This window comes from Bombus bifarius, unplaced genomic scaffold (assembly GCF_011952205.1).
Source record: "Bombus bifarius isolate JDL3187 unplaced genomic scaffold, Bbif_JDL3187 scf7180000007970, whole genome shotgun sequence".
Taxonomy (NCBI): Eukaryota; Metazoa; Arthropoda; class Insecta; order Hymenoptera; family Apidae; genus Bombus; species Bombus bifarius.
In genome coordinates, this window is record NW_022884356.1 from 3,985,803 (window position 1) to 4,009,617 (window position 23,815).

Genomic DNA, 23,815 nt, shown 5'->3' on the forward strand with positions numbered 1-23,815 from the left:
TAGATTAAATATTTTCGTTTTTTCGCGCAACGTCGAAAATTAGTTACTCGATTATTTCTTTCGTTGAACTCTGAACCTGATTTCAGGTATCGCGTGTCGATGCTATTGGAAAAAATGTGCGGAGAAAAAAAGAAAAACGAATGTATTAATAGTCATATCTCGAGGCAAGTTTTTGTGCTCGCGAGCGAGACTGAAATTAATCGAGAAAGGGGGAGCAAAGAAGTAGTACAGGTTCACCATAAAGCTCGTTTATCTCGAGGGGCGCTACAAGGGTTCCGATGTGGCGCCCTAGCAGAGAAAATAAACGATCGAACAAACAGGAAGTCAAGTGCACGGAAAAAAGTTGCGTGCCCTAGGCAGATTGCCAATGCCTGTGTACAGGAAATCTACGAAGGTCTTCGAGACGATTGCTCACCGAAATTGTTTTCAGGGGAAGGAAACTTTGCTTCTAAAATTACGAACACGTACAAAAAATACGATATTTAACTGCTAGCATTTTGCGCAGAAAACTACTATAACATTTTTTTTAGAAAAAGATACCTTTTCTTTTCCTATCAAACGTACATCTTTCTTTCAATTTCTTTTATCGATTATTATTTTTCGTAACTGCATCTTTTGGTGCGCTCGTTCGCAAACTATCTTCGAAGCAATTACTATGAATAGGAATTACATACTGTGATCGAAGACAAGGTGAATTTTTATGGTTTAAACGTTGTTTCTCGAAATGGCGCAGAAAGCATCTATAAGGCGCTGTATTAACCTAATGGAACTCCTTTTTAAGTAACGCGTCTTTAATGGAATTCGATCAGGCACGATTCTAGATCATCCGCGCGATGTAATCGATTCAGTCCTATCATTGACACATTTTCCGCACATGTGACAATTGCGCGATGAAACATGAAATCTGTTACTACTATTATATAGCGTGTTTACGTTCACACTCGAACGATCATACGTCGTACGTTTGATTTATTTACGATACGTTAAAGATTGTCTCGACCGATATCTGCCACGGGAATCGTTATAAAAAATTGATCCGATTCAAAAGCATCGAGCCGGAGAACCATCGATCGAGAAATTGTTTTATCTACGACTTCCTTTAAACGCTATTTACGCGTGTACCAATCTACACGAGTAGCCAATCCTTCGCGCCAAAGATTGGCCATAGAAACTACCTCGATCGTATTAAATACAACTCGCAAGCACTTAATGGCCCACCTACCATTCGATCGATTGATCCACTACAAAAAGCTATCAAGCCGTAAACCTACTCGAAGACCGATAAGCATCCCACAGAGAGCCGAAGCTCGCGTTGAACGCAGCCGACGACGAGTAGAGAGCAAAAAAGAACACTCACATGGTACGTACACACGTACGTACGCGCGCACATACACTGAACGGCGCCTTTGAAGTCCGTAAAAATGCAAAGAAGGCGGAGAGGGGAGTAGAAAGAAAAAGATTCTGCCTCGAATATCTTCTGGAACTAGAACACGATCGCCGACTGTCGATCGAGCAGAACCTAGTCGGCCAGAGAAACCAAGAGTAGCTGGTTCGCTAATCAGCCGAGAAACGCCGCGATTACAATCCCGTGGAATGTGCTTAGAACCGTCGTTTCGAAAGGCTTCTACTCTCACGTTCTAGCGGCTGCGTGTACATATTCCGGTCGATCGCCCGTGTGCACGCCGAACACGCGTCCTCCGCGCATCGGTTACAGGAATTCGTCTAATTGTAAGATCAGAGATCGTGTTTAATCCCTTAACGCTCGAATTTTCTTGTTTTCCTTCGACCTGGTCAGCCGCCCTTTTGGAAGCAAACGATCGAATCCTTTTTGTTTATTCAGTTCTTCGTCCTATATCGACGAGTTTGCGGATTTCTATGCAAATTCATAATTTCGTGGATAGAATTAAAGAAACTTTCACGACGAGATTTAAAAAATGAAACGTAGAGTTCGATAGAGAAGTAGTCTTCGTTCGTCGGAAATACGGATATGTGTAAATAGCTTTCGTAGTATGTTACGTAAGTACTGCGGTAAATAAACTGATATCAGATCAGGTGAAAAAGAAAAGACAAATAGTTGGTGGAAAAGTAACAGGTGACTAACGCTATATGCGAACGCGAGTATGTACGATTCTCGGCCTCCTTGGACCAGAGAATGTTCGATATATGTACTCCGTGAAATTGTTTCGAAACCATTCGCCTTATCTTAAGGAATTCTATGTAAATCACGAAGATTAATATTACGCGTAATTGAATTAACGCTTCGCGCGATTTGCTTTGATCTTGAAGAAAGATCGGTATTTAGAACAGCTGAACGGCTCTGTAATTTTATTACGCTGTCCGAGAATTAATCAATTTTACTCGTTCTTGGAAATTATTTTATAGAAGCTAGCAAAAAGACAATATCGTTAACGAATATCACGTATGGCTTGTTTTCGCATTCGATTAAATACGAAGAAATCGAACGAACGAATAGAAAAACAGTCAAAAGCGGATGAGTTTAATGGAAATGAAAGCTTTATTACTGGCTAATCCTGAAAACACTAATGGGTTTTGCTTGTATTGCTGTAAAACGTTATCGGTGGGAACGATACTGCAGTCGAATATGTTACTTAAAACGTTATCTATCCATGAAACTAAAGAGACAACGAAATTTAACGAATTTTGTGAGAAATTTATAAAATTCACATCTTTGCACTTTGCGAAGCAAATTTTCGTTTTTGTAAAAAAAAAAAAAAAAAAAAGAACCATCAAATGTCGAGAGTGCGTTCTATCGCCCTTTATTTTTACAATACTATAATTTTCAAAAGAATTGATCGACTCGATAATAAATAAAACTTGTATATAACGTATAAGATTAATATATAATTTAACAAAAAAACCTTTTTACGAAAACATTGATTTTCGATTTCAACGTGTTCGAACGTAACTTACGAGAAATCGACACGAGCGTTATCTCGTACATCGAAGATCATTATCGATTCACATCCTTCGCTTAAAATTACCATAATACTAAGAAGAACCGTAAGAAAGATCATTATACAGGTAAATGAATTCGCGCGATCAATGTCAATTAGGTTTCGCAACTTGTACACCGCAGCTACAGGATTCACTGAAATCACGTGTCCTTTCGAACGCTTCGTGGTAAAAAGTTATTTAAGGAGAGGTCAGGCTGTCATGAATCATTGTAGATTCGAGAGGCATGACATGTTGGCCTCGTGAGGAACGAAAGTTCACGAAGACACCGCACCGTCTGCATTGCTCATCTCGAGGCCGTTTAATCCCTTGCGGCCTGTCTCGACCGATATTAATTCTTATTCGATGTCATTTGCTTTAAAACAATATGCCATGCAGCGACTGAACCAACTTTGCATTTGGAATACAGTTTATCGTCGTTGTTTCAATCGGCAAACGTTCGCTCAACGAATACCAACTAGAATTTAGTTCGAACAAACGGACTTCGTATTTGTATTAAATTTTGATCGTATACTAAATTTGTATGACGTCGATGCGTCGATCTTGTAGATAGGGAAAGAAATGAATATATCACGATACTAGGCGATACTCGTACGTCGTAAATGATAGAAAATTCCGAAACAATTAGACCAGAGAAATTAGCTTGAAAAGCGAACCACGCCTTTTTGATTTATTCGAACCGGTTTGGCTACCGTTTGTATGGCTTTTGTATAGAAACGAAAGAGTATTAGAGGCGATACTACGAAGCATAAATCGCTACATTTAATATCCGCGATTAATATCGAGCTACGAACATATATATAAGTTTTAATTGGCGCGATTAAAATTCTTGATCGATCAGAGGGAAAAGACACTACAAGGTAAAAATCGTTCTAATTTATGATCGCGATGCGAAGAAAAGTGCACAAGACCATATCTAATATCGGTAAACGCACTTCTCATGCATATTTTACCGTTTCTACCCTGGTGTTTGCTCAAACAACAAAATGAACGCTCTGGCTACGCTTCGAAAATTGGAAATTTCGTCGAACACGCTGAATTCTCCGGGGATCGCCATTCGATTGTTATTCGACGATGATTAACGCATCTAGATTCCGGAGCACGTAAATGTTAGTTCCATCGATTCTACCGCCCGACGTAAAATAAATATACTCCACTTCTCGTAAGTATATACGAATCACTAAGAGACTTTAAACAGATAAATTTCGATATTTGTTCGTATCTATCTCGAGCTCTACCAGCCTCGATGAAAAAATTTAACCGCCACGATACATTTTACCATTTCTTAATCGACGTTTGAGTAACGAAAGGAATTTTAATACTTTGTCGTCAAAACGATTCTATTATTTTACAATTAAATAGCGCGTACTACCTGCGATTGTTCGAGTCGAACTTGAAAATTCGATGCTCCGTTTGACGTGTTAGACGCGTAAATTAATTCGTTGCTTTTAGACGTATCTGGTTCGAGTAGTCGATAAATGTGTCATATTTTGTAAAGAACTTGAGGATTTGGAAGATCGTCTTCTCATTTCGAAGTATACCGATACAAAATCGGAAAATTCTCTTTGAAATACGATAACGTGATATCACAGAATGAGTGATATCGTATAATTGAAACGTACGATAATCTTCTAAGGACCAAGAGTCCATAAAAGATCTCGTGATTTTTAGAGCTTTTTAATGTATTTATAACGAGTTGAATTTTTGTTTGCAGTTTCGTGTACACGAGGTATAGCTTGTGTAATTTAACGGTCTACCAAATGGATTGGAAAACTTATGCACCGTCATCAACTCGAATAATTACCTGCCGTTGATTAAGTTCCGGTAATTTGGTCGATCGGTGTGTTCCACGCGCGTGTTCTTCGTTAATGATTTAACGAGCCACAGAGAAAGTTTATAAAGCGGAAACCTGATTCGCTACGAAATTAGGAAAACATATTTGATACATGGAACGTAATATTCCACGACTAATTGCTTTACAAATGTATGCTAATTAAACCGTATTAGCCTTTAAAAAATATCCACGCACAGTAATTGTAAATGTAAACACAGGAATAAATCTCAAGATTCGTCATTTTTCACTTTTACTTTTACATCTTACGTCATTTGTAATAAATAACGAAGTTGTTGGTTAAAAATATTTAGCGGCTCGTTGCGATACGTTGTAACGTGGAAAAAGAATTATACAACTTTTCCATCTTCTGTATTTTCTTCGATCCTCGAATAATTAATCACGCGCGCTAGATTTGCAAGCTTGACAGGTAACAAATATTCGCTCTTGCGATATTCGGTCTTGCAAAGGGATAATCATAACGTGCGACGCATTCCTTAAGCTAATTACAATTCTTCGAAAACTACGCTTAAATACGATGACCCGAACGACGGAAAGATCGATTAGTCTGCACTTTCACTGAAAGAAAATTTCAACACCTGCCCAAAAATTCTCGTAGAAAATCGAGAAGCGTATCAGGCGATATCCGTGCTTATCACCGAGATATTAGTCAGTTTCTTTCGGTTATGTAACGATTCTTTAAATTTGACCAATGACTTGGAACGAATAACCAACGAGTATTAGAAGTCACGAACGATCCAAACAGGTTTGCCAAACGACTAAAGAACGAATGGAGACTTACGATTTCGACAAGCGCTCCATAAATAAAAATTATCCGTAGGAAGTTTTTGTCCGTTGAAAAACGATTCAGTGAATTTTGCCAATAATTCGGAGTGAATAGCAAACACGGTTATCTGAAGGCACGCTAGACGGAGCGAATAAAACGAGAATTCGTTGGACAAGGCAACGTCCCGAACCGGTTGCAAGTGCAAACGAGCGCGCACCGATAACGTTATCGGAACCCGTTGCATTGTCAATCGCGCGGTTCAAAGAATCACCAATTTGGAGTAGCGATATCGTTATCTCGCGCGAAGAGAGTTCTCGATATCCAGACGATTGCACAAAGCAATGAAAACAAGAGAGTTAAGCCATTGACAAACACGGCTGGATAGTAATGGACCTCGCCAGATCTCCGTCAAGAAAGAAACTGCTACCGGTTATCGAGCACATTTACATTCGTCGTGTAGAAAGTGCACGCGATCACCGACTTTCCTCGTTCGGGAACGCGGACAGGCGTCGGATAGAAATTTCTGCCGGGCGATTACGCAACGGAAGCTGCGGTCTCTTCCGGGGATTTGGTGCAGCGTAGCGTGAACTGCGATCGCCAGTCGCCGAGGGATAACGTTTGGAATTTGCCAACGTTTGGGGAGAACAGGTTCTTCGATTGCGTCGGAAATTGCGAATGACGAGTTCCGATGGAAATTAATAATATGGAAATTATCGTTGACGATGTGAATCTTTGCGGTCGTTCGTTTGCTAGTTAGTCGTTAGGTGGCTGTAGACAATAGCAATTTTGAAAATTGGAAACAAGGTTTCATATCTTGGCCATCTTATCGCGATAATAGGTAATAGGGAAAGTCGTTTGTTGGATTTTCTTAATCCAGAGGAAAAATGTCACCGTGTAGAAGAACCAAGTTTAACAACCCTTCGGAAACTCTGAATTAAAATTCTTCGTTCGTAACGTAATGAAATAAATAAAATGGTACAGCGATCGTCGCATCTCTCACAATTTCAACATCCATTTAGACTTTCGCCGCACGCGTTGTAGCCGCATACCAATAAATTATAGGTAAAAATCAAGCCTCGTTCGAACGATCGTTTACGTCCAAGCAACGACCATTCGACGCGAACCAAAAAGAGATGTTCATTCGTTTCGTGAATATTAAATTAACCATCGTGAAATCCGAGTATGCGTACCTTGCGATAAAAGATAACAAAGAAGGCGGTCAACAGGTTCATAGAGTCGAATCGAAAGACACACGTATCGATGAGTCTGAAATCACACTCGGATTACTCGAGTTATCGAAATTTTAGCAACTTGATCCTTGGCGATCGAGAATTTTGTAACAGCGTACATCGCAACAACGAACGTTTATGGCGTTGGAAATATTCGCAAGTTAATTAAGAGCGAAAGCGATGTAACTATCAGTGACTATGTAATATAAACACGATCTTGAATTCAAGTAATTTGGCCAGAGGTTTTATTCAAACGGAAAAAAGATAATTTCGATGCTTGGTTTTTTTTTCTCGGTGGGATCTGATCGTGCTGCTCGTTCCTATGAGGCTGGTTTCTCCTTTATTTATAGTATCCTTCCATTTCCACGAGTCATCGTGTTCGCTAAGGTTCCGCTGGCTGACGATCGCGCAAAGTTGTCTCCTTCCGACCGGATACTCCCTTCTGATCGTAAAGCTTGCAAGTGTAACACGCGACGAGGGAACGCGTTCATCCTACGAGTTTCTTACTCGATTCGCGGCCCTTTTTTCCCCGCACCGTTTGTCGAAATAATGGGGAAACGGTGGTCTTCGTGCTTATAAACAGGGCCTTTCAAATCTTCGAATACCTTTGTGTCTGTGTAATTGACCGAAAAGAAGAACGATAGAAAAAGCAAAGTAAGAAAAGCAAGCGCGAAGGGAACTTTACGAATAGATGGCGGATTGTTTATGTAAATTCGTATTAAATCTCGACCGCTTAAATCTCCTACAAATACGCAAACACTTTTAAAGTAATTCGAAAATCTGTAAATAATTCGAAAAAGAAAAATAATGCCGAATGAAATACGAAACGTCCATAAAACAAATCTATAAATAATTTGTTATTTTAGGTTGCGGTTCCTCGCTTACTATTACGGATCAGATGAGTCATTTCAACAAATACTATAGGAAAAATATCGTAGACAATTTCGGTGGATCGTTTCAACAAAAGCTAGTTAATATATTTTCAGATGGAAACTTTTAAACGAAATGTAATCGACACTTACACAATGCCTTAGAGCATCGAATCCTTCCAATTTAACACTCCAAATATTAGAACCTTTTTGATAGCTATTTTCGGAATAAATCGTTTACAACTGCGTGAATAATTCTATCTAAATATTATAATCTTTTCGATAATTCTTTTCGAAACAAGTCGTTTAGAATTCAAGGAACGAGCGAAAGGAAAATTCGTCCAAGAAAACTCATCTCGCCGAGGAATCAGGTAGAAACGGAAAATGCTATTGTACGGAAACAATGGGCCGGCCCCCGAAAGGTCGGCGAGATCTTCGCATTTTTAAAAAAAGCTGTTTTCATTCTCTCGACGATAACGTTGCACGAGAAAACGTTTCACCGAGCATGCGTAGGTCACGCGACTTTTTTGCAAAATATACAAACCGCGTGCGTAAACTATACAATCGCAATCGTCTGGAACAATATGATCGTTTGCGAGCCGATTTGTTTGAGTACGCGGAAATCGAATGCGAGTTCGCATAATTTACGACGTTATTTTCGGTTTCGCGTGACTCATTCGAAGTTACAAAAACCTGATCGGACGGGAACGTGGCTTGGAATTCGACCGAGAGATACTCGGTGCAACTTAAATCTCTTCGCTTTCGTCCATCGTTGATCGGTGTTATAATTATTAACGTAAAACCGAAAGAAGAAGATTCTACTTGTTTATCGAAAATAGAGAATTCGTGCGTCACCAGATCAGGACTAAATAGAGGAAATTTCCATCGTTATAACGCACTTAGTCCCTTAATAGCCCTTAATAGAGTTCGTTCACACGCGTCTTTAGATAACCGTGTGCAAGAATGTGAAACATACTCGAGAGTATCTTCGAACAAGAATTCCTACGCGCTCTCAGCTTCGTTTTATCATCGACGCTACTGTTTTATGCCGCTACCCCGAGTCACCGTGATAACGATTGTTACCGATGTCTCACGTTGGAAGCATTCGTATTCGACTTGCCGGTTCTCGCTTCCCTAGTCTATTTATTTGTCTTTCGACTTGAACTTCGACCCCTTGAAACGAGTTGGCACAAGGGAAGAACGGAATTACGGTAGTTGTCGAACTTGGTGCTCGATTCGAGTCGTGTTCCTTTGAAAAAATACCATAGAATATCCTAAAATAACGCAAGTCAGGCCAAAATATCTCCTTTGCAAAAATACCATAGAATATCCTAAAATAACGCAAATCAGGCCAAGATATCTCCTTTGCAAAAATACCATAGAATATCCTAAAATAACGCAAGTCAGGCTAAAACATCTCTCAATATTCTATAATATCGTGAAATATTCTACGATATCGCAGAATATTTCAAATAAACTGCTCATATACGTACGAAACTTGGAATTTCGATAGTTGCAATTGCGATAACGACGAGAGTCACATGTCTCTTTGATTAAAAGCAGGACTAATGCGATTCGCGAACAGGAATTAAGATCGAGAACTTGGATGGATCTCTTGGTTTGATAAGACGAGGGGAAAGATATTTGGGAAAAGTGCGACGAATTGAAAACACGACTACTTACGTTTCGCTTTCTATCGGATTCTATTTATCAACGATCGTTAGTTCTCGATCGATGACATGTCTCTGTGAACACGGTGAAGCTGGATACTCGAGACTCGTAAACGAGAAAGCGAAATGGTCCTTGACCATTTTAGGTGAAATAGTATTAAGACACATATGTAGTTGCATGGAATTATAACAATTCGTAAACGGACTCGCAAAGTATTTTACGTGATACAAATCGAATTAACGATCCAGAGAATTCGGAGGAACGAAATTAGATGGAACAGACGATAAGTGTTTTCACCGCGTAAACAAAGGACCGTAACCTCGAAGATCTCGCAACGAAGTCGCTGTATTCGTGGATTACAAGGGAAAATGTAGGTTCCTTGCGTAATCTGACCTTTGATTCGACTTTGCTATAACGCCTTGTTTCAATGCAACTTTCATTGTGCAGAAAGGTCATAAGACAAGAGAACGTACACGTGTATATACGAATCGTAGGAGATCGTAACGTAACAATGCAAAGTGTTAATTATAGATTTTTCATCGTGCGATATTCTTATCATTCGTACTTATTGTCGGAGAATTCATCCACTGGAAAATTATTCCCCATTTCTCAGACACGTAATAATTCATACATTTTTCCTGGAAATCGTCGTGCAATCGGTTGACACGTTGCAGAACGAACGGTGTACTCGATATGATATCATCGTGTCTATAAAGATCAAGGATATCTTGCACGCGTTATCGATACGAGAGCCAAAAGAATATTAAAAACCAATACGAATATTTGCATAAAGAGGTTTTTGCCGGTACCGCGAAGTAATTGTTTCTTAGCAACGTTTCTTCCTTGACGTTTGTCACTGTATTCTGCATGGTAACGAAGCAAAGTATTTTCTTAAGTTCGAGCGTAACAAAATACCAAAACTAAACGCCAGTGGTCAAAACGTTTTATTATAAATAAGATAATTGAAGCAATTCTGATCTCTGCGATACTACGATACCTTTCCAACGCATCGAACAACCAGCAAAATGTCATCTCGATCATATCCTAATATCGATAGAATCGAGTGGAATAAGGAGAATGAAAGTACAACTATGACATTTCGTTTCAATCGTAAAATTCGAAACAACTGTATCATTCCTCCGTTTTGATATCTTTCTGCTCGTTCTCGTCTCTAGATCGCGTCGAACAACCGCGCGTATCGACGTTGCCTTTATCATACCTCGAGATCGATATTTAACTCGATAGAATAAGAAGAAGAAAGGTACGCAACAGGAATATCCATTGTAGCATTTCGTTCGAATCGCGAGACGTTGTCGCTCCGTTCTGATATCTTTTTTCCCATGAACGCGTTGCACGTATCGAGGACGTAACCGCGTACAGCAGCAAACGCAGTTTCTATCGTACCTTAAGATCGATAGTTTCACTCGATAGAACAACGAAAACGAAAGTAATAGAAGACAAAAACAAGTCGGAGGAGAAGGGGGAAGAAATTGATCGATCATCCGTGGCGTGGAATTTTATTTCGATCACGCAATCCAACGGCGCCATCCCACGTTCCTCCTCTTGTTCGCTGTTCAAGGTATCGAGGATGCCTGACACGTTCGTGAATCCGAATCTCGTGTTTGTACGGCCTATTCACGGCGTAGACATAATCGTGGCGTGGCTGCATAACGGTAAAAACAGATCGGCGTGCATTCACTTTTCCCCGTTGCGAGCGGAGTGCAGTTTCTATCGCATATACCAGACGAAGACTGCTACAGGCATGCAATACCTTTTAAAACTGACGAGTCATCGATCCACCCAGTCACCGTGTACAAATAACTCTAATGGAATTACCCTTTCCTTTCGGTGTTTCGTTTCGAGATCGGAGCCGATCCGCATCTGCCGCGATCCGCTCTCCCTATTCCAGATCGAATCGCAGAGTTCGATGAAATTAACGATCGCTACCGAATATCAACTTGATCACCGGAGTCTACGTTGTGCAAAGTACATTCTGATTAACCCTTTCGCTACAAGTATAGACACGTATACGCGTATTATAGGATATACATGTGTATACGCAGCAGTAAAATATCGACATACGTATGTACGTGTATCGCTGTCCATAAATCACAGGGCACTTGTTAATCTTAAACACAAATTTCCAGGGAACAGGTTTCTAATAAAATGTTCGAAACGGCATAATTCGGTTTTCCTTATGGCACACGCCGTAACTTTCTTTCTATAAATTTCATTCGTTCGAACGAGATGTTAATTAGCGTCCGATCGAACGAACTTCTACCTGTTAAATCCACTTATCTAAACGTGGAAAATTACAGATAGTAGAGAGAATCGCTGGATTCTTATCTCGTATTAGATTTACTCGTATCGCGAAGTTCGTACGAACGTTTGAAAGAAATTTGAAAGAAAATCTGTATCGTTTTTTAGATATTCCAAGATTTATTGTCGTAGAATAAAATCTGGTGCCAATTAAAGACCGTTCGCTGGAATTTCAAGCAGAACCTCGTACCTTGTAATTCGTCAAATAAGTCTCCGAAACGTATAGATGCTATTTAAACGAGCGGTGTCTATTAAGGTTGAAAAGTAGGTTAACGTAGAGGCTGAAGATGATTCGATGCTCGAGTGAAAGCTCTGACAACTGAAGTCGAATGCAAACCTTGTGACACCATATACCTGCGTAATTTCTTCCTCCGTTCTAATTGCTCACAGAATTTTAAACGTAACTCGATATATTATGTTTCCGAAAATTGATTTCTTCTTTTATACAAACGTACGTATAATATCGTCTTAAGTCGCAATTTTCCGACTTCTCTGTTACGTAATTTTCAATTTCTTATTTGCAGACGATTCCGGTGTGTCAAGGTTCGAGGGGAAGGTGACGAGCAGGTTTCAGACGAGAATCTTCAAGATAGCTCGAACGAATCCGGCAAGAAACCTCGTCGACAGAAACGAACATGCTCGTGATAAACCAGCGTCAAAGGCATCCTTGTTGGAGGATGCTGCTCGCCATCGTCATTTTATCCGGCCTCATTAGGTATTGCGAACCAATGTCCACGAAGAGGCTAACAGACTCGTCTCCATCGTCGTTACCTACGTTATCGAGAAGTTCCGGCGAATCGAGGTCACAGAATCTTGGCTCGCCGAGTGATCTAGCCTGGCAAGCTTGGCTCCTTCTGGGCTCGCAAACAGGGGGACACTCTAGCTTGGATTCCGCCAGTTTTCTTAAACGAATCACGCCTAAGAGCGTATTCATCGCTCCTGAACTACCAGCTTGTCCCGATGGATATCGAGCGGACACGATGGGCAGATGCGTGAAAAGAGTGATCATCAATCCTCAAGCTCACATCGGTTTCCTTTTGCAACAATTGAACAACAGATATAGTAACCAAGCTGGTGGTCCCGAAGCGTCGTCTAATAATAAAAAAAAGTCCAGTGGCCCGCTGCAGCTGAACATCCCGTTGTTTTCCGACACGAACACCAAATCGGTTCCGGTAAACCACGAGGAAACCAGAGGAGACCACTCGATAAACATACCGATCGTGGTTCCTTCGAGAGAGGATGTGCAAGTAGAGGAGATAGAAGAGGAGGTGGAAGAAGTGAAGGAGGTAGAAGAAACGAAGAACGTAGAAAAAGTAAAGGATTTGATAGAAACGAAGGACGTAGAAGAAGCGACGGACGTAATAGAAGTGAAGAGCGTAAAAGAAGCGAAGGACGTAATAGAAGTGAAGAGCGTAAAAGAAGCGAAGGAGGTAATAGAAATGAAGAACGTAGAAGACATGGAAGACATAGAAGAACCGAAGGAGGTAATAAAACGAACGGGCTTTTTTACTCGTAAGAGCGGTATTCATAAATGGATCAAGTTCTTTCGATCAAAATGAGCACAAACAATGTCGTTCAAAGCGTTGGACATTGTGTTCCGTTCTACCATGTTTCGCTAGAATTTTAGTAAAGTACGAGCTAGATGACACCGTATTTAGACTCATTTTCATTGAAAAAATCTTACTTGTTCGTTCGTAATACGATCATCAACGTATAATAACAAGTACAATAGAATTAAAAATAGAGTTAATAGAGTACAATAGAGTTAAAAATTCTGTGTCGATTATATTGCACTTGCAGGTTATTCAAAACATTCAAACGAAGCTATAATTATTACTTTGAATATTCTTTGTTCTTTGAACATCCTTGCTAGAGTTATCCTTGCTTTATCGAATTAAAAAACATGATCCAAGCCACTATTATTCCAAGCTTCGAATAACGAACCCTAACGGTCAAAGTAACTTTATCCAATACTTGGTCGAATTAAAATTTTACCGATCTGTATTTATGTTGTATCAGACGCTGAACACCAGCGAAGGAAACGAGGAGGAGGAAGAGGAGGAGGAGGAAGAGGAAGAGGAGAACGAACCCAGTGTCACCCCTGGGAACACCACTATTTCTGACGAGCCTTCAGAAAACGACGAAGACGATCAGAGTACCGCGTCTACGCTCGACACGATAGTCCCCGTAGCGGAGTTCGTAGACGATACGAACGACACGAATTTCTCCGACGTGATCGACTATAAGATCCCGATCGATCTCCCCACGCCGTTGAATATATCCAACGTAAGAGCAACGAACGCTAGCGACGATCAAGAATTGTGGGGCGAAGAGTCGCAACTCTTGAACTCGACCGAAGTGTCACCGATGTTAATTCTTCTTTCATCGACGACAACGATGTCACCGAATTCGATAGCACCTGAGATAGAACTAGAACTGGCCAACAGTACTCGGAGGACTGTTCAATTGTAGTATTGTTCTCCGTTTATTAGATCTGTTTCTTTTCCTTTAACTCAACTTCCTCTCGTGGAGGAACTACGATTGATGATACCTGACCCTACTACCGGGGTCACAAGCATCTTCTTCGTGAGTTCGTGAACCTAAATCCCGGCACGTGCGTACGACATTGCGTATAAACTACACGTAGTAACGCTATATATGTAATGTTATCGTAATTCATAATTCGACTGTACGAAAGCAAATTGCTGGATTTACCTTAGGACGCTATTTTCTTGTCACCGAGTATTGCAATTAAAATTATTCTTCGGTATTTTATCTTTCACCTGTTTCTTATCGTTTCTTATTTATTTCTTATACGAAAAACGCAAGATCGACTAATTTGCGATTATTTCTCTTATTATCGTCACATCAACGATTTTTAAAGAAGATGGTCTTGTGACAATCGAACTAGACAATGATCCGTGATCCATCAATTGTATATACAAGTTTTCCTTTTTGAGCTCAACTCTTTGAATTGAGGTCATATCTGAATTGAGATCTGAGACATATTTGACGTTTTACCCTGACTAATTTATTACAATAACTTATTTTTAAAATATGTTTTTAATTTTTGACTATAATTTCAGTTTCATCGTCAACAACACATCTGCGCTGATATGTTTCTATTAAATTAAATTGTGCGTGCATGGATGTAACATATAGTATTAGTATCAAAATATTAAAAAAAAGAATGTTTTATAAAGAATGACGTAGAAGAGTTAAATAGGATCTATGGATCTTCGCAAAGAATCAATCAAAATCTTACCACGTTTTCATAATACTGAAATTCATATATGGACGCGTGCTTGTAATAATAATATGACATAGTAAGAACGCGCATTTGTATACTCGTATAATCACAAATTACGACATTTTCTATCGAATCATGAAAAGATCATCTTCGAAAATACCCGTGTACTATGTATATGTATATGCACCGAAATCTGAGTTCACCAACTCACGGAGAACATGCTTGTGACCCCGGTATATCGAATCAGACTGATTTTAGCGGTATTTGCTTTATTTATAGAACATTTATAGAACAGAGAAATCATGAATCCCTCTGTCACGAATAAATCTCTCGAAAGAGGTGCGCGTTAATCTGCTCGGCAGCGACCAAGTATTGTCCATACAGCTTCATCATGTGCGTCATCGTGTCTGCTCTTGTACGGAGAAACATAAACTGTTGCGATCGTACTTTCTTTCTTGAAATTTGTTTTTTTTTTTTTCTTCTTTTTATACGTGGATTAAAAAAGGCAGAGAGAAAGAGAGAGAGAGAGAGAGGGAGAGAGAGAGAAAGAAGAGAATTGTAGAACACGTGCTTTGGAATTTTGATATAGAACGTAAAGAAAAGATATTGTGATGTAAAAAAAAAACGAATCTCTATCTTATTTTAACACAAATCTTTTTAAAATTTGTTTAGTTTAGGCGTATACGCGGTATTATTTCTTTTAGGATATTATAATTGAACAAAATTAATGAAAATTACTTTATGTACAAATTAGTGACAGTTTCACTATGAAAACGTATCTACTAGTAATGTGACATTTTCCTATAAGAATATTAATAAATAAGTAAAAAATTCGTTTCGCTTAAGAAACTTAAATATTTGTTACCTTCTTTTAATTTAATTTTTAAATTCCAAATTGTAACTGCGTGTATCAACCAAGATCGAATGTAGTGATATTTAATTTTCATCGAGATGTGATTGACCATAACTGAAGGAAATCATCATATCAAATTCTATGAAGAACAATGAACACTTGCATCTGCAAAAATCGCAACACTCTATGTCTCTCCAGTGTAATTGAGTCGAAGCTTACACCTACATTGTATAGCGAAAATACGTATCTATGTAGTATGAATGTTTTCGGTATGCGATTTGATCATTGTTCTATGAAAGCGCAGCGCTCCGAAGATAATGCTCGGAACAGTGTGAATCGGAATCACCTCGTCGTTTAGCTTTACGACCGTTGTTACGATAATTCTTTTCCACTTTTTACACGTACGATAACTTTTTTGTACGAAAATACGCGGTAGAATGCATGCAATTACGGAAAAAAAAATTCTTATTATCAGCATTCATCAGATACCATTCGAATTTTTGACGAAATGAAATTATATCTAATTACGTGTGATTATCACGTAGGTACGAAACGAAAGTTACGAATCTGACATCGCGGCCAGTAAATCTTTTTTACTGCTCTACGTATGCTTCGATGTGGTGTGTAATCTCTCTTTCTCATCTATTTGAATGTTGGTTCGTGTACATATTAATTTTATTAAGAGAAATTGTATATACAACGCATAATTAAGAAGCGTCATCGGCGTTTTAAATGTGTATTAATTGTAACTGTATAAAAATATTATTGTATTATTTATAGCTAAATATATCGATGTATATTACACATTGTCGTGTCGTGTCGTGTAGGAGTCGTTAGATCGCAGAATGGAAGAACTTATAAAAATCACTCGATGTTGGTCCTGTACCAAAATATCATGCTTTGTTATTATTTACAACCTTCCAGGCATGATAAGCGATTATGTTACAAATCATTTTATTCATTAAGCATTTTTTATTGTACATAACTTAATTGTTAAAGAAACTGCATGTTACGTTGTATTACTGGATGTACTTTTTATTCCTTTGAATCCCCTAGCTATGAAAAACTTCTCTGTAGACTCGTCTCTCGTTGCCTCCGGTCTTATGGATTTTACATATTTATAAAATTTTATCAAATCTTTCTCAAATTGTTGAGATTTTCCACCGTCCCATATTTTACAGACAAATGTTCCATTTCTTTCACTAACTTGTAAAGCAAATTTCAAAGCAATATATGCGAGTTGTATTATCATCTCATGATCTAAGTCTCTTATGCCAGACGCATTTGGTGCCATATCCGATAAAACTACATTAGGTTTTTTACCATTTAAATGTTTTAGAAGTAGATTTCGAGATGCTGGATCAGTAAAGTCCATGCCACTCAATAATTTTGCACCTTCGATCGGATATATAGGTTGCTTGTCTATTCCAAAAACAGTTCCAACATCGCCACCTTCCTTAGCATTTGCATTTGTTGCTTTAATAGCAACTTGTGTCCAACTGCCAGGAGCAGCCCCACAATCAATTACGATATGACCTGGCTGCAATATTTTAAATTTATCATTGATTTCTAACAGTTTGTATGCACTTCTACATCTATAGTTTTCTTTTCGAGCCATCTCCACGTAAGGATCTTTTAACTGTCTTACAAGCCATAATTGCGAGCTATGCTTCTTCCCTTTTAAATCTTTTGGTACTTCTCGAAATAATGTAGTACAACTATGCAAGTCCCTTAATATCAAAAGATTTCGAGAAAAACGCTTCATGATATAACCTAGCTAAATGCTGGCAATGTTTAAAAAAGAGCTTCATACGCAAAATATATATACACAAATGAATCGTCTTCTTATTTTTATAATTCAGTTACTATTCGATCATTCATTACACAAAATTACTCATACAAATTAAACATCGTCTAAATAATATTGTAACACTTAATGTGGTCGAATATAATATCTTGTATAGTTGTAAACTACGATTCGGCTCAAGCACATATCAGCTGATTAATACAAATGAATACGCATGCGTAGAGATTCTATGATGGTGACGGAACTTCGTAGTTACAAAAAATATCTCATGTGCTTGCCGGCGAAGATGTGATAGAATTCCACGGGTAATGATCGTTTGAACGAATGTTGCGATTAAAATAGTGATTTACAATGAACCTAACCACAGGGAATCCTCACGGAAACGGTTTGCTTTACGCTGGTTTCAATCAGGATCAAGGTACGTGACCGAGTGTGCTACATTTGACAGACCAGTCATGTACTGTCAAATTTATTTTTTTACTCCTAACCTTTGCATCTAACACCTGTCGAATAAATTTATCGTAATTTCACTTTTCTATACGATTAATATCAATTTAACCTGAAAAAATATCTTTCCATCAAACTCTGTTCGCTTAAAATGGCTAAAATGAAAGAATTTATTATCACTTTCTTCTTTTTAACCTCATTCGTGTACAATTATTCCAAATTTTTGATAATAGCTTTGCATTGAACATATTTTATAAAGTTATTTATAAATCATTCGTATGACCCATTATGTTTTAATTATTTAAATTTCTTTTTCAATTATATTATTAGAATTTCCTTTTAATTGTTTATAATGAATTGTTTTAAAACTCATTGGTTTTATTTGAATTATTAGAAAATCTATTTTTATATTTCATTTCTATCTCTCTTATACGTTTCTCACTCTTTTACATATATCGTATAATCGTACAATATGATATTATTCCATAAAGAGTACCATGATAATCATTCAACTGTGGTGGTTTATCTTCTTAGTGTTCTATGTGTCAAATAAGGAATATATATATATACATATATATCGAATACCATATTGTGATTTTAAAGGGAAAAGACCTTGTAATGTAACTGTGTAATGTAAGAGAATAGATAACAATATCTTAATTGTTTGTATAATCTTTCCATTTGTAGGATGTTTCGCTTGTGGTATGGAAAATGGCTTCAGAGTATATAATTGTGATCCTTTAAAAGAAAAAGTACGTCATTTCAGTGATGGAGGTCTTGGTTATGTGGAAATGCTATTCAGGTGTAACTATTTAGCATTAGTTGGTAGTGGAGCAAAACCTATGTATCCAACAAATAAAGGTAACATATTTTATATATTTTCTCTATCTTAAAATAAATAAAGCGGATTATTTGTGATTTATTTTATATAAATCTTGCAGTTATGATATGGGATGACCTTAAAAAATTACCAGCAATTACTTTAGAGTTCAATGCTCCTGTAAGGGGTGTTAAATTAAGAAGAGATAGGATAGTAGTAATTTTAGAAGGAGTTATAAAAGTATATACGTTTACGCAAAATCCTCAGCAACTTCACGTGTTTGAGACTAATCCAAATCCCAGAGGTCTATGTGTCTTATGTCCAAATAGTAGTAATTCCTTGCTTGCTTTTCCTGGTAGAAAAAATGGACACGTTCAAGGTAAATTTTAAGCAAGAAACTTTGGTCTTCTACATTCTTTAAATTTATAAAATAACTTGTTTTCATTATTACAGTGATAGATTTGGCTAATACGGAGAAGCAGCCATTAAATATTGAAGCGCATGAAACACCTTTATCATGTATAGCTTTAAACTTACAAGGTACTAGACTAGCTACAGCTTCAGAAAAAGGAACCTTAATAAGAGTATTCGAAACACAGACTGGAAATATGATTAACGAGTTAAGAAGGGGAGCTAATCATGCAAATATTTACTGGTAATTAAAACGAAATATTTTATAAACAGTTAGATATTACTAAAGTAATATTAATCATTTAAATTTATATTATTATAGCATTAATTTCAACCATGATTCAACTTGGTTGTGTGTAGCAAGTGATCATGGAACTGTACACGTTTTTGCTGTAGAAGATCAAAAATTAAATCGTCAGTCTAGTTTAGCATCTGCTACTTTCCTGCCAAAATACTTTAGTTCCAGCTGGAGCTTTTGTAAATTTCAAGTTCCAGGTGGTCCACAATGTATGTGTGCATTTGGAACTGATAACAATAGTATTATAGGTCAGTATTATAAAGTAATATATTCAGAAATGTACATATATAGCGTGGTAATGATTTCTTACATAACAATGGTTTTTTTGTTGTTACAGTAATATGTGCAGATGGTAGTTATTATAAATTTGTGTTTAACAATAAAGGTGAATGTACGAAAGATTTTTATGCACAGTTCCTCGAATTAACAGATGACAAAATGTGATTGGAAAATAAGGAAGAGGTAAACTATACACTGATTAGTATATACTGATTATGAAGTGTTAAATAAAAATGTATATCTTTAACATTATGTCTTCAGTATTCATTGGATGAGATCACATGGAATAGTTTATATGGAAAGTGAGTACTGTGTTGTTATTTGAAGTCGTATTATATGGTAGAGGACCAAATGAAAAGTACTATTGTTTGTTGGTGTTATGTCCACTGTGCAGAACTGTGCTAACTATATGATATAAAAAGAACTTTAAGGAGCGCTAGAAGGCCTATTTCTGAGATGTTTACTTATGGAACTATACGTTCTTAGATGTTACACGCAAAAAGAAGAACTCGATGTTTATGAGCTTTGCTTAATATATCAGTGTAAAAGGCAATTTTCTTACACATAAATTGAACAATCTTTTAACTAACGCTGATGCAAATATATAAGGAATATCATTCAGAAAGTAATTCAACAATTTTTAATTCGTTATGCTCGGCAATTAAATCATACGTATTTTTTTATATTTATTTTATAGAATTACAAATGTCTAATTTAACATAACAGAAATATATGATGTTCAAATATATTCCGTATTTTTCGTATTTTGTATCATAAATGTTGACGAATTACCGTAAAACTATGAAATTTGGCTACTTGTCGATCGTATTCGATAATTAACCAACTAAAAAAATGAGACGTGTATAACGTAATCGAGTTTTATAACCTTTATTTTTATTTTTATCATTTCATACATTTAATATACATATACACAAGAAATACCTACATTCAGTTATTGTTATTGAAATATTACCACAAAATGTGAAGTTTGTAGTGTCACAAAGAAGTTGGGATCGAATATAAAATAAAAATGATCATGAGACGAAACGCTGTATTTGTTTATAATAAAATATAAATAATATTGATCAGTTGCAAGCATGTATTTTATTTCTTTTTTTTTTGTTTTGTAATATATATATATGTATATATACATATATGTATATATTATGCGAAATTTGATGAAAAGTCTTACGCAACATTAGTAATTAAAATTCAGTCTTACAGAAAGAGAATACACGTTGCTAAACCAAAGCTTTTTAACCTAGAGTCGTTGTTAAATTGAAAAATTTTTACAATTTGTCATGGTATCGGGTTTGAAATGAAAAAAAAATATATATATAATATATATATATTATATTACGATATATGCGTCATCGCATTTCGATATGCAGTTTAGATTTACATTAGGAATATTGTAATTATTCATCTCTGTGCGTTGTTCGAAATTTCAAGATATCATTAAAAAACAACGCGAAGCTCTTAACAATTAATCATAATATATGAACAATAACACGTATAATAATACGAAGCAGGCTTTTTGTACTGCAGATTTATTTTGAGCTTTTGTAAAATGGAACATCTCCATCGTGTTATGTATAGAAATAAGATGCACAGTGTTTTTCTAACATAAATTTACCGCACCTTTCTCATTCGTCTTTCCTTCCTTTTGTTCAATTATCGTCAAAGACGGAACACGTTGACATTTGACTAGATTACAAAATTTTACATGACAAGATTGAATCCGTAGGCCTTGTTGGCAGACCGAGGGTGATCTTAAAATTTGTTTAAAAAACACTGTCATTTGAAAGGTACTTCCCGATAACGAGAGCTCTTGCCATCGAACACAACCTTTCTCATTCATTGTAACGAATAAATCCGACTTTCTGTCGCTATCTCTATATCTTTGTTTAATAATCTTTAAACCTCGAAAGGTTTATTCGCGCCCGCCTTAACGGCTTTCGATTTTTTCACGACTGGAACTGCAGGCTTTTTCTTCACGCCATGAAGAACGTGGGTCAGTCCTTTCTTAGTCTCGAGACTCTTGTAAGCGCTGTACACGACGAGCCACACGTAAGAATTACTGATTGCGACGAGCAGAACGATTATGCCTGCAAAAGAAACAACTTTCGATAACGATATAAATCAGAAATTTCCGAAATGGTAGAAATTTTTGGTCGACGATAGATATGTCATGAATATACTAAATTGGTGCATATGAAATTTCGTCTTTCAAAAGTTTCATATTAACAAGTGAACGCATGTCTTAAAGTCTATAGGAAATAATAAAATAAAATTTTGCCGTATCGCTCATATATAATTCTTATACATCCAAACTAGCACTTATGGATTATTTCGTTATCATTTCGTTAGATATTTAAATGAATTATTCCAGAATAAAGAAAGTATAAAAGTAGCATTGGAATAATTTTATAACCTAAAGTTGACAGTTCATACGAACACAGAATATTGAGATTAGGTAATTGGTAGAAAGATTATATACATACAATTACGTAGAAGTTATTTGAAGGTTTCATACGCACCGATATAACAATTTAGTATTTGTTATAATAATTTGCTTGCTTCGTTCGTTTATCAACTTACGTTCACAAATATCAGCATTGCCTCCGAGCGTAGCAATAAACGGGCAGCCTTGTTCTACCACGAACACAGAAATTGTCAACGCCGATATTATCGTCATCATGACCACCAACCAGGGCGCCATGAAGTGGCGATTGTTCTACGGAAAGAAACAACTTGTCTTACCACGAAATTATTCTCGAGAATGACTACGTAAACTGTAATTACCGCCAGCACACCGTACAACAGCAGGATAGTGGAAATAAAATGTATCACTGTGATCACCAGACCGCAATATATCGAGTACACCGTTTCTAAACACGTGTAAAAGATTTTGAAAATTGATGTATAATGAGCGAATAGCAGAGATAAACAGTTAAATGAATGCGAAAGTATTACAATATAAAATATTTGTAAGATTATATTGTAAGCACCAGTTGCATTATGGTGCGCCATATCCATTTTCTTAGTATTTAGATGATTAGACGATATATCTTCTAAGGCTTCTCTCTCGAGAGCATCCTCTGTGTCCCTTACTACCATTTCTTGAATTCCCATTGTGTGTACTAGTGCCAGCACGAAGAATGTCATATTGAATCCTGATATAAGCTGTGTTAAAAAATGAAGTAATTTAATATAATTTAATGCATGCTAATTTCTTATGTGTTTCTTACACAGTGGTAATAATTAAACGATAGATCATATTTACCAACTGAAATACTGCTATTAACACTGTACCCTCTTCCAGGTTAAAATAATGCACGAAATTCTTTAACAGTCCCACCTTCATTTTGCCTATTCTTTTTAACAGAACGCTGTACAATTATTATTCCTGAAAACATATAGAAATAATAAAAATTTACATCCAACGATTGAAGCGATTCCTGTGATAAAGAGACAGTTCCACTTTCCACAAATTTGGGAACATTCAAAGAAATCAGCACACAATCAATTAGAACCAAATCATTATTTGGAACGTGCCATCAATTCAGTGTCAACTAACATTCGTAGTAATAAATTTGTGTACTTTCGATTGTGAAATCTATACCTTTCTTTCTCTTCCAATAAATGCAATTTAAATATTGCAGCTGCCTTCTATCGCTGAAAATCTTTCAATCTTTATCAGATCCAAGCATCAATGAAGGAAAACAACAATAGAAACATCGTTCAAAATTTGTATACCGATTTGTGTATCGTGTGATGAAGAATTCACACCAGAGTCTCCAATTATCAAGCGCAGCATCAAATGTATCGACTATCATACAAAATACAAAAGTTCGCTGTAATGATCGCAGCAGTCCTTTGAATTAGTATTCTAAATAAAAAATCGCAACCCCCGGAGGTTACAAACAAGGTCACTATTATGTACCGTGGTGTACATACAACGATAACAA

The 23,815-nt window shown here is 36.9% G+C and overlaps 3 protein-coding genes across 7 annotated transcripts; 1 reads left to right on the forward strand and 2 right to left on the reverse strand.

Annotated features, from left to right (window-relative positions):
- Positions 1-16,660: 16,660 nt before the first annotated feature.
- LOC117211873 (rRNA methyltransferase 2, mitochondrial) lies at positions 16,661-17,757 on the reverse strand. The gene has a single exon (XM_033456152.1). The coding sequence runs from the start codon at positions 17,545-17,547 to the stop codon at positions 16,792-16,794; it is 756 nt and encodes a 251-aa protein (XP_033312043.1). The 5' UTR covers positions 17,548-17,757; the 3' UTR covers positions 16,661-16,791.
- A 20-nt stretch (positions 17,758-17,777) lies between these two features.
- Positions 17,778-23,504, forward strand: LOC117211855 (WD repeat domain phosphoinositide-interacting protein 3). 2 transcript variants are annotated; one of them, XR_004488364.1, is made up of 8 exons: positions 17,778-18,007; positions 18,724-18,897; positions 18,978-19,235; positions 19,310-19,511; positions 19,590-19,813; positions 19,903-20,027; positions 20,106-20,146; positions 23,170-23,504. XR_004488364.1 is itself a non-coding variant. In XM_033456113.1 (7 exons), exons 1-6 carry the CDS (start codon positions 17,941-17,943, stop codon positions 20,007-20,009), a joined length of 1,032 nt encoding a protein of 343 aa, XP_033312004.1. In that variant the 5' UTR covers positions 17,778-17,940; the 3' UTR covers positions 20,010-20,027; positions 20,106-20,932. The 2 variants fall into 2 exon arrangements, 1 of the variants encoding a protein (XP_033312004.1); XM_033456113.1 differs by lacking the exon at positions 23,170-23,504 and having other exon boundaries at positions 20,106-20,932.
- LOC117211893 lies at positions 20,956-23,253 on the reverse strand. Of its 4 annotated transcripts, XR_004488369.1 has the most exons (6): positions 23,131-23,253; positions 22,856-23,030; positions 22,650-22,735; positions 22,446-22,581; positions 21,680-21,952; positions 20,956-21,616 (listed from the first exon to the last, which is right to left on the reverse strand). XR_004488369.1 is itself a non-coding variant. In XM_033456201.1 (5 exons), exons 1-5 carry the CDS (start codon positions 23,209-23,211, stop codon positions 21,762-21,764), a joined length of 669 nt encoding a protein of 222 aa, XP_033312092.1. In that variant the 5' UTR covers positions 23,212-23,253; the 3' UTR covers positions 20,956-21,761. The 4 variants fall into 4 exon arrangements, 3 of the variants coding, with proteins under 3 accessions (XP_033312092.1, XP_033312112.1, XP_033312104.1); XM_033456201.1 differs by having other exon boundaries at positions 20,956-21,952; XM_033456221.1 differs by lacking the exons at positions 20,956-21,616; positions 21,680-21,952 and adding an exon at positions 22,196-22,278.
- Positions 23,505-23,815: the final 311 nt, after the last annotated feature.

Excerpts from the sequence above, each read along its gene's own strand:
- LOC117211873 (XM_033456152.1), bottom strand. The coding sequence starts at position 17,547 with ATGAAGCGTTTTTCTCGAAATCTTTTGATATTAAGGGACTTGCATAGT.
- LOC117211855 (XM_033456113.1), top strand. The coding sequence starts at position 17,941 with ATGAACCTAACCACAGGGAATCCTCACGGAAACGGTTTGCTTTACGCT. Across the intron at positions 18,898-18,977 it reads TATGTATCCAACAAATAAAG|TTATGATATGGGATGACCTT; the intron begins GTAACATATTTT and ends TAAATCTTGCAG. Across the intron at positions 19,236-19,309 it reads AAAAAATGGACACGTTCAAG|TGATAGATTTGGCTAATACG; the intron begins GTAAATTTTAAG and ends TCATTATTACAG.
- LOC117211893 (XM_033456201.1), bottom strand. The coding sequence starts at position 23,211 with ATGAAGGTGGGACTGTTAAAGAATTTCGTGCATTATTTTAACCTGGAA. Across the intron at positions 22,736-22,855 it reads GGCGCACCATAATGCAACTG|AAACGGTGTACTCGATATAT; the intron begins GTGCTTACAATA and ends ACACGTGTTTAG. Across the intron at positions 22,582-22,649 it reads TGTTGTACGGTGTGCTGGCG|AACAATCGCCACTTCATGGC; the intron begins GTAATTACAGTT and ends TTCTTTCCGTAG.